Source organism: Apaloderma vittatum, unplaced genomic scaffold (assembly GCF_000703405.1).
Source record: "Apaloderma vittatum isolate BGI_N311 unplaced genomic scaffold, ASM70340v1 scaffold6568, whole genome shotgun sequence".
NCBI classification, from domain to species: domain Eukaryota; kingdom Metazoa; phylum Chordata; class Aves; order Trogoniformes; family Trogonidae; genus Apaloderma; species Apaloderma vittatum.
The window spans coordinates 10,877-26,676 of record NW_009732353.1 but is presented as its reverse complement, the minus strand read 5'-3'; the positions used below and the strand labels follow the sequence as shown (position 1 = coordinate 26,676).

At 36.9% G+C, this 15,800-nt stretch overlaps 1 protein-coding gene across 1 annotated transcript in view; it reads left to right on the top strand.

Moving 5' to 3' along the window:
- ALDH1A1 (aldehyde dehydrogenase 1 family, member A1) overlaps positions 1 to 15,800 on the top strand; it is a 58,066-nt gene that overhangs the window by 40,909 nt on the left and 1,357 nt on the right. The window contains exons 9-14 of the mRNA XM_009875492.1: positions 2,447 to 2,560; positions 4,492 to 4,594; positions 5,165 to 5,349; positions 8,332 to 8,496; positions 10,117 to 10,274; positions 14,425 to 14,499. Coding sequence (XP_009873794.1) covers positions 2,447 to 2,560; positions 4,492 to 4,594; positions 5,165 to 5,349; positions 8,332 to 8,496; positions 10,117 to 10,274; positions 14,425 to 14,499 — 800 coding nt within the window. The remainder of the gene's footprint in view (positions 1 to 2,446; positions 2,561 to 4,491; positions 4,595 to 5,164; positions 5,350 to 8,331; positions 8,497 to 10,116; positions 10,275 to 14,424; positions 14,500 to 15,800) is intronic.

The following is a 15,800-nucleotide window of genomic DNA, read 5'->3' as shown; positions in this document are numbered from 1 at the left end:
TCAGGGTAGAGGTGGGTGGTAATGACTTTATTGGCACAGTTGTCACAGAGAAGGACCTGACTGTACAGCTAATTATTATCATTTTTTAATTGAACAAACTTTTCAACTGCCTGGCTTTATTATTAACAGGGAGCTGTAAAACTGAACTGATGACTGCTATCAAACTTGTGAACTCTTATCACACGGAAACTGGAAAAATACACTTTGTGCTCTTGATCACAAAGTGTATGGTAGTTTCACTAGTGTCTCCAAAGTTATGTTGACCATTGTGTGCAGCCCAGCAAACACCTAAAGAGGAACAGTTAAACAGTTTACCCATCCAGCTTCCCAATAAAATCAACAAATGCAGTCTAACATGCTTAAGGAGTTGGCACAGATGCGAATAATCACTAGAGTAATGACCTTGCACAGTGTCAATGGAAACGACTTGGCACATTTTATTATTCTACTTCAAAACAATGATTCAGCAGAGCACACTGACTGGTTATGCATTAATATTTCAAAGAAACTAAATGACTATCAAGAAGGAGCCAAGTCCTGCTGTTATTGCATCACATAATAAATGCTGTTAGATAATAACAGGAAGGAGGGATTGATTCTTAAAAAACTGTCAGAGATACCTTCTCCACTTTAACAATAAGTATCAAAAAGTTATTTCTCTTAAAAAGCTACTTCACAGAGAAAGCAACTGTGTTATGCTGTGAGTCTGATGAAATACCTATTCTGAAATCCTGGTTTACTGCAAGGGGAGCTCCTTAGTAGGAATGTCATCAGTGGTCCATTTTTTGTGCATATTTAAAACAGTTACAGAGTGGTAACGACTGGTATAACACTGAAGCATATTTGCTGAAAGAGAAGGTGATTCTTATTTTACACATTTATTCAGTGTTCAACTGAGTGAGAAGCTTAAGTGTGTAATTGTTGAATATCTTTAGTGTATTATCTGGCTGTTCTAGCCTGAGCTTTAAAAAAAAAGACAAGTGTCCCTGGTAACGATCAAAACCTCAGAGACCACTTCAGTAGCTGCTCTAGAATTGCCGTGACCCTATGTGAAGATCTAATTTAAATTTCAACTTCTCCAGATTCCACCTTACAAAATACCCCCAAAAAGTCACTTTTGTTAATCCACAATATCCTTCTTAATACCCTTGTTAATAGAGAAAATCTTCTAATATAGACATGGAAATTAAATGCCCAAAGGAAGATAGTCTGAACCAGCTTCATAAAAAATACTGTTCTTACTTTTCTCTAAAAGCTGTGAAACATAATGCTATGCAAATGGAAGGAACCTCATTATCTCATCAGTCCTGCAGTAAATATTAAAAGACAATAAAAAGCAAAGATAAAATATATATGAGAATGAGCTTTTAAGGAATAGAATTTGCTCAAACAAAAGTAATTGGCTACAAAGCAGGACATCAGGTTTAGAAGCTCTAATCCACCAGCTTGAAATTCACCAGTTAGCAAATGAAAATGGAATATTTGCATGTATTCCCAAAGTCCTGTTTAATGCTAAAAAGTGACTAATATAAGTGGTAATACAGGAGATACATTTTTTTGAAATTTTAATTCTGTGCTTGCTCTGCAAGTGACATTGAGATCTGATAATCCAACAGGAAACCCACAGTCATACGTCTCATATCCATGGGTTTGCCTGATAAGCTGCTGGAAGAAAATAACCTATTTTGTCTGTGAAAGGAGCATAACTAATAGAGAACTAGTGGGAAACAATAGATTTGATTTGACCCAAGTGAAAAGCCTCTTTAAATAGAAAATTTGAAAGATCCTGGAACTGTGCACATCCCAGGTAGCCAGGTTTTTCATGCCTGAGAGATGATCTGCCTCTTTTTTGCTTTGTAAAGTCTCTTGTTGCCTACTCTATTTTTAACCCACTTCCAGAGGGAGAAACAAAGACGTTGAGTTTGTAGTGCTATTTCCATCATTTTTCTCAGTAAAATTTCAGTGAAAGTCAGCAGATCATTAATTAAAATCCATCAAGTATGAGGAGGAGTAAGCAGAAGTCATCAAGTATACAGTATGATTCAAATAGCTTTAATAAAGCGGACGTGAAATTAAGCAATCTTTTCCTCTACACATCTGACCGGGGGATAAGAGAAAAAAATAAATTTATTCCTTAGCAATAGCACTGAAAAAGAACTAAAATAAAATGTTCTGGTCTTGGTTTGGTTTTCTTTGTTGTTCGGTTTTGAGGGGTTTGGTGTTTGGGTTGTTTGTTGTTTTTTTTGAAGAGACTGTTCAATAACGTAAAAGATGAAAGAGGGCATAAATAATGTGAGAGTGAACATGTTTGGGTCTCCAGGGCTGAGAACAATTATGTAACTGAAAAAAGGTGGCTGGAGAACTCAAAAGGGAAGCAAGGCTATATAAGACGTTCCTCTAGCCATTGTACTTCCCCAAATTTACAGGGTTCTTTCTTCCAATTCAGGCAGGATTTCCACCTGGAGTTGTGAACATTGTGCCGGGCTTTGGACCCACAGCTGGAGCAGCAATTTCTCACCACATGGATATAGATAAAGTAGCTTTCACAGGCTCTACAGAGGTATTGTAATGAATGCAGGAAAACATAAGCAGGAAATGTGCCCCTCTGAATCCCAGTAATGATTTAATGTCTAACTTGTTCTATGTAACTATTTTAACTTTTTCTTTCTTTCTTTTGGCTGCTGGTTCGTTAAACAAAGTCTGTTTAATGATTTGTTGGTCATTATTAACTTTAAACATATTTAAACAATGTTTGTGTTGCAGGAAAGCCCTTCAAACAAAAGCATGCTGTGAAATACAATAGATTCTAGTACACCAAGGCTACTTTAAATAATATGCTTTGAAAAGAAAATGCTTTCATAATTTTGTTTGCTTCTTTTTAAAAAATATTTTTAAAAAAAATATGGAAAAAAATTGAAAGGGACTGTGCTCTGTTCTTTTTAATTTTTATAACAGTGGGAAGGTAAGAAGGTACTTCAGAAATCTCATTCCTGGTTCTGCACACACTTAAGTGAGGTGATGGCTTTTTTTGATATTTGAATGATGCTGATGATCAGTTGGGTGGCAGTAGAAGTTTATGTGAACATATATCAGTTTAACAATTTAAAGGAAAGTCACTGCTTATTTTCCATAAACTTCTGAAGAACTATGATCAAAGATTTCTCAGTTCAGGCATTATTTAACTACAACCTTAACAGAATAATTATATGTCTGAATGCATGCTACATGGAAGAGTTGCCAACTGGATGGTTGCTAACTTCTTGGATGTACACTCTAAAGACAAATATCACTGCCTCATGTCAACGATCAGTACGCATTGAGTGCAAGAGCTATATTTACTCTTAGAAACCTTTAGCTCTTAAGTAAGGAAGAAATAAAACACCTAAAATCCAAACATCTCAGAAAAATCCGGCAGAAGTTCACAGTGGACAGCAATAACTACAATTCCCTGTGCTTCATGTCCCTTCAAAGGCAGATGGGCCAGAGGGTGTGTTTGCAGACTTTGGTGACAGTCCTCTTCTGACAGTGTAATATGACAGTGAGAAATGAAGGCAGGAAGGCTAATAGAGAGAGGAAGCTATTTAATGGTTGCTACCCACAAGCAGCTACAGACCAAAGCCATAAGGGCTTACAGTCATGTTTTCGCTTCACAGTTTTCCTAGACCAATTCTTATTAAGTAGTTCTTTTAATTATGATATCAATAGGAAGGAGCAGGGTTCTGCCCTGCCATGACCACTTCCTCTTTTTCTTCTAAGGGAGAAACTGGAGTAAGGAATTTGCCCATGCAGACAATGTACATAACTACTTTTTCTCTTGTACACTTTCACAGAATCACAGAATGTTAAGGATTGGAAGGGACCTCGAAAGACCTAGTCTGATCCCCCTGCCAAAGCAGGATCATCTAGAGTAGGTCACACAGAAATGCGTCCAGGCGAGTTTTAAATGTCTTCAGAGAAGGAGAGTCCACAACCTCCCTGGGCAGCCTGTGCCAGTGTTCTGTCACCCTCAGAGTGAAAAAGTTTTTCCTAATGTTTTCATGGAAACTTCTCTTCAGCTTGCATCCATTCCCCCTTGTCCTATCATTGGACATCACTGAGAAGAGCCTTTGTGCACTTTGTTCATCAAAGGTATTTTCTATGTATAAAACAGGAATTTCAACCTAATGGGAGTAACTGGCAGAGCAGAAATCTGTGTCTACTTTAGAATACAGATATAAGCAAGTAGAGTGATGATAACTGAAAAAATCACCAGATATCTTTGGCAGTTAACATGAGTGTGTCCAGAGGAATCTTTTCTAGAGAGCATTCCTGATTTGTAGACTCCAAGTCACTTGCATCATTTTTTCATTTTTTTTAAAATTTATTTTTCATTTCTACAGTTACTGGGATAGCAGACAACTGTGAATTCGTTTTTGCTTTTTTGAGGATCTCATAAGTGTTACTGAGGTCATAAACTTTTTGAGACTAAGCTGTCCTCTCTCTACTTTTTAGGTTGGCAAACTGATTAAAGAAGCAGCAGGGAAGAGCAATCTGAAAAGAGTTACTTTGGAACTTGGAGGAAAAAGTCCTAACATTATATTTGCAGACGCAGACTGTTAGTAGCATTTTTACTATATAAACCTATTACTTTTACAAGTCACATGTTTTATTTCTTCTCTTTGTCAGTAAATTTTTAGTATCTGTTTAATGAGGGAGTAATTTTTAATATTTTCTGGTTACACCATATTTTTAAGTTAGATTGCTACCCAAAATTGGTGGCTCCTGAGTGGGTATGAAGCTCTGAAAACCTGTCCACCTTTACTATAGTTAAGGATCATCTTAATGCAGGGTAAACGCAGAACCAGAAGCAGCTAGATGGATTTTATTCAGGTTTATTAACTTTCTAGCTGAATACTCCTCTTGGTACTGCTGACAGGGCAAGTAATATTGAATCTACATTTCACATAGAGCAGCTGAACATGTATTTGTCTCACTGTGCCATGCTACTCTTGGTAAGAGTAGATTTGGATATAAGTAAATGGATTAATATATAACAGTAACATAACAGTAAAAAGTGCTAGAAAGGGAAATGGATGTGTAGGAGATGGTGTTGCAAATGTTTGTGAAGAATTTATGATGTGACAATTCAAGTTTATGATCTGATGAACTCTACATTTCTTTGCAGTGGACACAGCAGTGGAATTTGCACACATTGGTCTGTTCTACCACCAGGGACAGTGTTGCATAGCAGGATCTAGGATTTTTGTAGAAGAACCTATCTATGACGAATTTGTTCGCCGAAGTGTTGAACGGGCAAAGAAATATAATCTCGGGAATCCTCTGTTGCCTGGCGTTCAGCAAGGCCCTCAAGTAAGTAATCTTACATGTTTTCAATATAATTATGACACAACATCACAGTGTAGCATACTCCTAAACCTATTGTTGCGTTAGTTTCAAGGCTAATACATTTGTCTAGTGGTTAGTCAGTAGGACCAGGAGGAAGAAATTCAAGTGATGTTGTTTGTGGCACTGTCAATTGCAAAGATGATCACCCATGTCAGAGGTTGATAAGATTATAAACAAATACTGTCGCTGTAAGTGAGTAGCTTGAGGAAGTAAGGTTTTATAGTGTCCTTCCCCCTTCTTCAATGTGCTAGTGTTTCATTATATTACTCTCAGTTTTAGAATATTACACAATTAAAACACATTGTTCTGTACTTTTTCCTGCTTAAGTTAAAGGATATGCCAACATCTTCCTGATCAAATGAATGCTAAACTGCAACATTAAATAACAGCTATCACAATGCTGAGGATTCGGTGGATCACCTTAGAGGACTGTTATATTAATTTTCATCCAGAGTCTTACTCCCATATCAACTTGTACTACAGAGTGTATGCTTACTTGGCAGAGCTATCATGCACCTGTCTGCTTGTCACTGGATAAAGAATATCTCCTAGAGGCAAAGCAACTGCCATACATTTGATAAAGTAGGCTGTATTTCATTGGTTATGCCAGTCATTTTATGTGCTCAAAGACACTAAATAAATTGGAAAACTGCATTCCAAGCTGCACAAGACATGAAGAACTTAAAAATAATAAGGATGCTTTTCTGATATCTTCCAATGTGTCTTGCTAGCAAGCCAATATGTTCAGTTGAATAAATTTGAATGCCAGAAGACAGGAAGATTGAAACAGGTAAAATCCAGGTGTTTGATGTCCAGATAATACAAACCTAATAGGAATCCATGCTCATGGTACTGTGGCTTTTCTGAGTTTGAAATTCATGCTAACAATTTCAGTGAGAGATGAAAATAAACTTTCACTCAGAAAATAAAATAGAAGGTTAAACATGAAAAAAAGGATTACTGAAAATTATTGAAAGAGCATGAAGACTCTTTTCTTCTCCAGTCTCATAATTTCACATTCCTGACCTTTTCTTCTTCTTAACAAGCTTTAGCAGAAATCTTAACTCTTTCATATGTTATCCAAGTTTTTCCTTTTAGAACTTGTACTATCCCATTTAATGGAAATTTGTAACCATGCAGTTTAGGTGCATTTTTTTTTGTAATTTTGTTAAACACCCCTCTTTGTCTTCAAACACTTTTTTATGCTTTGACTAATTCTTTCCAAAAACAAATAATGATAACCTGTATCAAGTATATTCACTGTGGTCTCTAGTCACAGAGCCTCCTTGAAAGTCTTATTTGTCCTCCAGTTCACAGGCCCTCTGGAAGACCACTTGCCTCAGGCAGCAAATTTGAGTAATGCTTTGCATGGTGGGCACTGAATTAAAAACAAAGGCCCTGCTGGAATTCAAAAGATCATATATATGCTAATTCACACATTATTAAGAAAAATTATTATTATAATAGCTACAAAGGAACTACTGACAGTAATGTGAGATGTATCATTTAAACTTCGCCTTCTCTTCGAGGTGTTTATGAACAAGAGATATTTGGTCACCAGGGCAGCAGAAATTTTATGTTTTCAGCATACAGTAAGGCAATTGTTTGAAAGTAAAATGCCAAAGGGAGCACAGCAAAATAAAAATCAGTTCCTTATAAATATTCTTATTCATATCTTTATAAATATAAACTTCTATCACAGCTCTAGCTTAGTCTAATATACATCGAGAGTTCTCCAGAACCTTTGAAAATGTTGTGCCTTATGAACATGGTAAAACTTGTTGCTTACACCGAAATGTGACCTTTTTATTGCATGTATGAAAGAATTAGATACACACCTACTCTGATGATTGATGAGTATGATCACAGAGAAAAAGCTTCTGTGCAAGAGTTCCCCTAGAATTAATCTCAGTATAATCTCAGTATCTTCACGAGACAGTGTTTGAGGGGATGAACTCTTTCAAAGAAAGAATAATAAAAATGGAGCAAATTTTAGAAAAATAAATAAAGAGGATGTCAAAGGCTTTTAGAAAACAAAATTTACCACTGAGTTTTTCTTGACATAAATGTTATCTTTCACACAATTTCCCTTCAGGCCTGAAGTGGCGCTTGGTTGACTTGGAGACAGGAGGAGAGGAAGCAATGTGTGATCTGTTTCTAGTCCTCATTTATACTACTTCCTTTTCCACTTGTCACTGAAGGTTGAAAGGACTTAGAGAAATATAAGCCCTTATCACACTGCCACATAAACTCCTTTTCCACCCAAAGGCCTTGCAATTTGCTATAGCGTAGAGCTAAATTACAATATGCTTCGCATATATCAAATTTGTTGGTGGGCTTGGGCAAGTGAAGGAGCAGAGATTGTCTTTACACTATAAACAATGTCATCTGTGTTTCTCAAACTACAAATGTGTTTTTATTCTACTAATAAATCAGAATGAACTGAAAACAACATTGAATTTCAGTTATATTTTTCATTGCTTTTTGACTTACTTTAATAGTTTGGGGAAACAGCATAACCGATCTACCAGACCTAGTGAAGTACAAAACAGTCTTGCTGGTCAAATCAAGCCCTCTGTTAAATTTACAGAATCAAGCTCAATGATTTTTATTTTGATGAACTATTTGTAGCTGACAAGAGTTCCAGGAGAAATATAAACCACATTAATTTTATTTTTTTTTCTTATTTTAGTAAAGAAACCAGGATATCAGTCCCTCTCCAGCTGATTTTCCTCTGCCAAGATTTCTGATTACTAGTCTATTTGAGAAAAGCCTGCAAAGTTTTGAGAAGTTAGTGATAAGAACATTTGCAGGGCTCTCCAGCTGTTCCACTTCAATATATGCACATGAATGAAGCTAGAACTTTTTAAGTTTTGGTTAATGAGTTAGAAGAACATTGTTACCAGTGTGTGCTGTTTTTGATTGCTGTAATATCTTTTTGTTTAGATTGATAAGGAGCAGTTTCAGAAGATCCTGGAGCTAATTGAGAGCGGGAAAAAAGAAGGAGCCAAACTGGAATGTGGAGGAGGTCCATGGGGAGGCAAAGGTTACTTCATCCAGCCCACGGTATTTTCTAATGTTACAGATGATATGCGCATTGCCAAAGAAGAGGTAAATAAATTTTTGGCAGTCTGTACTCTCATGGGAGATTGTCTATTTTAAATGTCTGTACAAAATATCCATTTAGAAGGTCAAGTGGCTACATAAAAATGCTCTCAGTAAATCTGTCTTACCATCCTGGTGGTGTTAAAATGCTTTTCTTCATTTCTGATGCCCATTTCACTAGCTCTGTGGAGGTGAGGGAGAGGTTGGCCTGCCAACAAAGGCTCGAGCTTAAGCTAGTAGTAGATAAGAAATGCCAAGGTTCATATTGTTTTCATCACCCCATACTGCCCATGTCTTATGTATCAGAGAAATATGGGTAACAGTAAGGCAAACCTTGAAAGCACAGCTTGTGAACTCTTCCCACAGGTTAAGGAGCCAGTTAAGTTGGGATTTGAGACAACAAGCACCAATCAGCTATTTTGCAATCAGATAAATTAAACTGGTATCCGTTGATTTCCATTATACTTCATACTGCAGCTTCTCTAAAATTATTACAAATCTAGATGTTGCTTTATTTAGCCAGCGATACTGCAGACGCAGTCTGTTGAATATACCTAGCACCTTCAGCAAGAGGCAACAGACTGAGTTACAGTGAACGCCAGAGCATCTTGAGTTCATTGTGGTGGTGAGAGATCTTTAAAAGAGGACAGAGCTCTAAAATAGTTTGGATTTCTTCTGCCAGTCTGAGAGGCAGAAATCAGGAAACTACACAGAGGTATATTTCTTCACAGATCTGTTAGCTTTCTTTGGGTCAGCAGTGAAATAATTGCTTCTCTCACATTATTTTGAGTGTATTGAATAATGAAATCCCAGAGAGCCAAAGCAATTTAAAGAATATATAGGCTCTGAAACTCACAGCTTGAGCAGTGGCAGAAGGTTTAGTGTTTTTCTGATCTATGTAAATCAATCCTTAGAAACTAACACTAAACACCTTCCAGGAAAATCAAATGGAAGGCTCTTGATCTATAGGGAAGGAAGTAATTATAGGTGGTAATGATCCCCTGCCCTGCACAGCCTTGACACTGTGTTGTTGACATGGGCAGCTCTGGGTGAGAACACAGAGTGAAGAGAGTGGGAAATTCAAGCCTGAGGGACTATTATCTCACATAACAGCCTTATGGAAAGCAGAATTAGTTGTTTCATTTGGCATACATGCCAATTTGTGCAGCTACTTGCTGAGATGAAAGTCTAATCAAAAGTTCAGTGGAAGGAAGAGTTGAAAGTCTTTCTCAGCTTTAAAACTAGAATTTTCCAAGAAAATAAGTTTGTTGGTAACTGGTATTGATATGCAACATACTGTGATTCTATGCTAACTACTTTTATGGTGGGTGTCTTCACCTTCATTGATTTCATTTTATCATTATATTTATTTATTTCTTTATTGATTTATTAAGCAGTTATTGTTTTATTAAACATCAAGGCTATCTTGATTTTCTCCATTATACAAAAACTTTATCTTTATGTGAAATTATAACCATGCTTAGAACTCTCTTCAGAGATGTACACTCTTGACTCAGTAAATTCATGAATGAGGCTATCTGACAGAAATAGATCTTTGAAATATCATTTATTTGCAGTAGTAAGGTATACCAGTCCACTTCATATGTTCACATGTGTCTTAAACAGATATTTGGTCCTGTTCAACAAATCATGAAGTTTAAAACTGTAGATGAAGTTATCAAGAGGGCAAATAATACCACCTATGGGTTAGCAGCAGCAGTTTTTACCAAAGACATTGATAAAGCACTGACATTTGCAGCTGCTCTTCAGGCTGGAACAGTATGGTAAGTAATGGCCTTTTAAATTCTTACTTCAGAACTGCAGGTGCCAATGCCAGTAATTGCAGGGTATTTTAACACTTAATTGGTTGGCACACTTTAATATTTTAATTCCTTGTCATCTTCAGAGAAGTAGATTGATGTCATCCTCCTGTGTTACTCTTCTACTTACTTTCCATACTTAACATCCTGTTAAAGAAATATTTCTTGTAAGCCTTCACCTAACTGTTCTGTAGACTTTGTCTGAAAAACAAAATTGGCTTTCTAAAAAGGAAAGGAGATAAAAGGGAATACAGTAAGAGTGCCAATTCCTTTTTATCTAGGATCTGGGCATAGGCCAGTATATACTTAACTTGAGAGGATCATTTTCTATACTCTGTAAGGGAGCTGATCATCTGAATTTCTATGGCCTTTAAACTGGGCAGAATATCCTCCTGTCATGGAAAAGATAGGTAAAATATGATTGAAAAAAAAGGAAACACAGATGGGGAAGAACTGCTACAAGTGTAAGGACAGTTCTTTGCAGTGATGGAAAGAAAAAAAGAGGCAACATACATGGAGTTGGAACAGCAAGAGTGAAAGCCTGAGTGAACACTCAGTCTAATGACTGACAGAGACCTGCATTTCTCTACAGTTATCTCAATGCACCAGAAAGAGAACAACTAATTATACTTTAATGCAGAATTCCATGTACAATTTGCCTTTTATCTGAAGAGCTTGCACCAGCACAAATTCCTGCCCAGGTCCTTTGACCAAAAAAATATACACTTTTTAAAAATAGGTTAGCCATTTTGACTCATGAGTTGTTATTCTTTAAATGTAAAAAAGTGTAAAATAGAAGTGGAATCCTTGGGGTTTACTCTAGTGTGATTGCTGTTCTGTCCAGGAACTTTGACTATGCAAAGAACATCTTTTGCTAAAAGCAGTAGACTGGCAGCAGGAGAAATTATAAGATATGAAATTAGAGAATATCTGATTTGATAATATTGCCATGACATGCGGAAAAGACTCCATAATTCAAGAAGCTATAATGTAGGTATGTTTTAATAAGCGCGCTGGTGGACGGGGGATATCTCCTCCAAAGAAGTGCACACCTGAACGATGCAGTTACCTTGGTTATATGCAGTGAAAGTTACATATTCATTAGACGCCTATACATATTCATGAGCTATCCCGAAAAAGGCACTCAGTTCCGGTGATTGGCTGCTCCTCCTCTTGACGCTTGCGCAGTGTTTCCTGGTGGTCGTGGGCAGGGGTCTTCAGGCATGAAGGCCGTAGGTCTTCCTCCTAATGAACTTTTCACCTTAGTCCCAACACTGTTTGTTCTCGGCACTTTTTGTAGGGCATCTTGTCCCTGAATTTCACAAGGGGCTTCGTCAGCAGATGGTCCTTGTTAGATACCTTTATCACTACTGTTCTTGTCAATTATTTTTGTTTTATGTTCTTTTACAACGCGTACTAGACAACTTCCCCTATGTTGTGTACCATAGGCCTCTAACTAACTGCCACCTAATGATCCTGAGAGATTGCTTCTCACAGGATGCTTCTTCTCCTATCAGTTCTCCTTCACAGCTCACGGGATGCTACTCCCCCCATCAATCCTCCCTTTTCTAGAACATTAATTACTTATTTTACTACAACTAAAACTCTTTTATTAGTAATTACTTATAACCAATAAAGTAACTCTCTATCTAACACCTACTCAAAATACTTATTTTATTCTGACCTCTACCTTAGCTGGTGTTTCTTCCAGATGCTATAGGCATCCCCGGTACTTTGACAGCACCAGAGGAAACAAATTATAAGAATTGCAAAACCCAGTACTCTCATAAAATACTTCAGAAGGATTTTCCTTGGATCTAGGTTTCACATATATCCTAAGCAGTGCAATAGGTAGTGCTCAATACCAATATAGATTTGCATCTTGACATATTTTGGCTATCTGCTGTTTCATCATATAATTCATTTTTTTCCCACCTGCCCTCTGGCTTATGGCCTATAGGGCAAATTTCCTAATTGTTTGGTAACCTGTTGCAGTACCTGCTCACAAAAATGGATACCCCTATTTAATGAGATGACCATAAGTACCTCAAATTGAGGTATTATTTCATTTAATAATACCTTAGTTACTTCTTTTGATTTGTTTGTTCTGCAAGAAAATGCCTCTGGCCGTCTGGAAAAGTTGTCCATAAATACCAATAAGTATGTGTAACCCCCTTTTCTTGGAAGTTCAGAAAAATCAATTTGACTGCGTTTCCCTGATATATTTCCTTTCCCAATATTTCCTAATTATACCCAGTTACGTTTCCCATTGCTAAGTCATCTGTCAAACTGTAGCCTATAAATTTCTCCCTACTTATTTCTGATTAAAAAATTTATACAGAGAGTCTCCCCCCCCTCAATGTGTCTTATTGTGTTCTTTGATAGTTCTCCATACCTGTTATAATTCTGCCATCACTAAGGCGTCCTCATCCTTTGGAGGGATTCTGCCCTCTCATTTGTTCTATTCATTCTTTATCAGCTCTAGAGTATTCAATATTTTTCCTCATCCAGACTCCTGCCCCTATTATCTGGAATTAATGTTAAAATCTTTTGTGTTCTTTCTGCTATGAAATATGAGGCCCATATAGTCCTACAGGAACCTCAAACTTTGGTACTATTTCTCTAAGTAATGCTTTTGATACCTCTCTAATTTTATTAATGTGATAAGGAAAGGCCTTTGGCCAGCCTGAAAAAATATCTACCATTACCAAAAGGTACCGATACCCACCTTGTCACAGTAGTTTGGAAAAGTCTGTTTGTCAATAGCAGCAATTTTGTCTTGTGACAGCTCCAGAGCTCTTAGAAATAAGCTCTGTTTTCTGATCCCATGTGTTAAGTGATAGGGGTTTAGCCCTAATTACTCCTTTTACAGTTTTTGTATTCCATCTCTCATGAAGCTGCTGCCATTCACAAACAAGTCCCAGTCCACATCTTTCACGGGCACATCTTCCATGGGCACATCTTTCAGGTCAGCTCCGCTGGACTACATCTGCTCCATCGTCTGCAAGCAATCTCTGAGTCAGCTCAGGGTCAGCAGTGAGGAGAGTCGCTGGATTCGGGATTGCAATCACTCTCAGTTCTACATTGTCCTGCTCCAAAAGAACAGCTTGAGATTTCAGCATCCAGCTTGGTGACAGCCAATGTCCTCCTTTGTGCTCTAGGATAGCTGTAACTGCATGGGGTACAAATGCAGTCGGTTTTTGTCCAGGTGTTAACTTCTGTGCCTCCTGGATCCATAGCGCTGTTGCTGTCACTGTTCAGGGACATGCTGTCTGCCCTTTGCAGACATTATCTAGTTGTCTTGAAAAATATCTTCTAATTTAACTGGTTACTGCTTTCGCCTTACCGGTCTGACATCTGGCTTCAGTTGGGTGGTTACTGGGTCAGCTGCTTGAGATCTTCCTGATGTTTCTGAGGCCCAGAACGGTGTTTTGACTTCCTTTGGTACCTCCCGCGACATAGCTTCCGTCTGTAATGTAAGAACTTGGAAATCCAGACCTTTATTTTCAAGAATGTGAACTTGAATCTTTCCTTTTTTCCAGAAATAATTTGTGCATTCAGTTTGCTCAATAGAGACACAAGGTAGTCTGGAACATGTAGAAATTGATGGGTAAGAGCTCACGGGATGCGACTCCCCTCATCAGCCAGATAAAAAGAACTTCTCAGCTAAGCAATAGGATGCACATTCTGCCAAAACTCTTCATGCTACAAACTCACTTGTGAAATTCATTTCTTACTCATTACTGTATTTTTGTTCTCAACCACAATATAGAATATGGTTTACTATTGAGAATAACTAAACAGAACTTCCTAAATATCTACTCAAGTGAAGCTTAATTTATCTATTGGAAGTGTACCTGCTATCAGAGAAAGATATGACTGTCACTCTGCTTGAAGACCCTTGTTGAGTGTTAGATCCCTGATTACAAGTGTGGTCTCTGGTAGCTTTTTTTATTCTAAACCTTAAAGTGCACATATTTTTTGCAAATATATTACTCAGATATAGTTTGTGAATATCATAATAGGTTTTTTACAGTTGACAGAAATCCACTGATTCTTCAGAAGTGAAGGAAGTTGTTTCACTATGTCAAAAGTACTTTTCCTGTTCTTCCAGGGTTAATTGTTATAGTGCGGTCTCTGCCCAGTGTCCTTTTGGGGGATTTAAGATGTCAGGAAATGGACGAGAATTGTAAGTAAATATTTTTAAAAATGTAGATTCACTGGAACCACAAAACGAAATTCCAAAATCCAACTTCGAACACTCATAGCTAGGATGCTCAGATTGAGATTTTGTCAAATTATTCTACACAGTGTTTAGAGGCTTCATGCTGTCAGAGACAATGTCAAGCAAAAAAATCCCTCCATAAAACAAGTAAGAAAATTACTAGATACACAGTTTTTCAGTAGCTTGCAGTCTACTGATATGCAAGACTTCTCACCCTGTTTATGGTTTTGCATGTGTGCAGGAGGTGTCACGAGCATCAAGATATATATGTATGTAATTTGTGGAATCCCCTTTAAATTCTAGATTTTTGCATACACAAGAGATTTCAAAGTGTTTGGTTTAAACAAGAGTTTTCAGTTTAAAAATCTTGTCAAAATTTATGATCAAAGTAGTCCTCTCTAGTTTTTGGACATTTGGTCTTTTCCCAAGCTAGAAGTGGAAGAGTATAGAGAAATAATAAGGTAATAAAATTATTTTGAGCTTCTAAGATTTATTCCAATTTCAGTTTGAATCATGTCCTGTCTTATCTGTATTTATTCTGATCTTCATATCAGCAGAAGAATCATGTATTGTGTCATAGCATGAAACATTTGATATCATGCGTGTTCAATACATGTGTAGAATTATGTGGTCTGGAGTTTTGAATGTATATCACAAGCAGTCCCTTGTTAAAAATGCCACATACTTGGGATATACCTGACATTTTTAAAGCAATTAATAAAAATCAAAACATGCAAGGTTTATCATTTGTTGTACTTTTAATGAATAATGGAAGTAATTAAACAGGCAAAGTGCTTCAGAATTTTTTTTGCTCTTTGCCTGTATTTTTTTAAGAGAGAAAGTCTTTTTCTACATTTTTTTAAGAGGTAAAGGTTTTCACGCCTACTCATTACTGAGCTCAGTCTGCTTGTGATGTCATAGCTCCCACTGACATCAAAGGAAACAGTTATGCCAATGCTCAGAGCTTCAGCAAATGTCAAAATGAAAAGAATATAATAATTTATGCCATTAGTATCAAGGACTATTTGGCATTTGCTGGATGTCAAAAATTAGAAGATCATTAATTCTGAATTACAGCCTTTAACAGAAATATTTTGGGGATTTATTTGCTGGAAATATCAGGAAAACCATAATAGGCTATAAAAAAAAGATTAATATTCTCTATAACAGTGCATTTTGAAGGAGTTACACTTTTCTTCAGATAAAGTTTTTCCTAATGCTTGGTTCAAAATCACAATTAGTGGACCAATGAAAATATTCCTGCT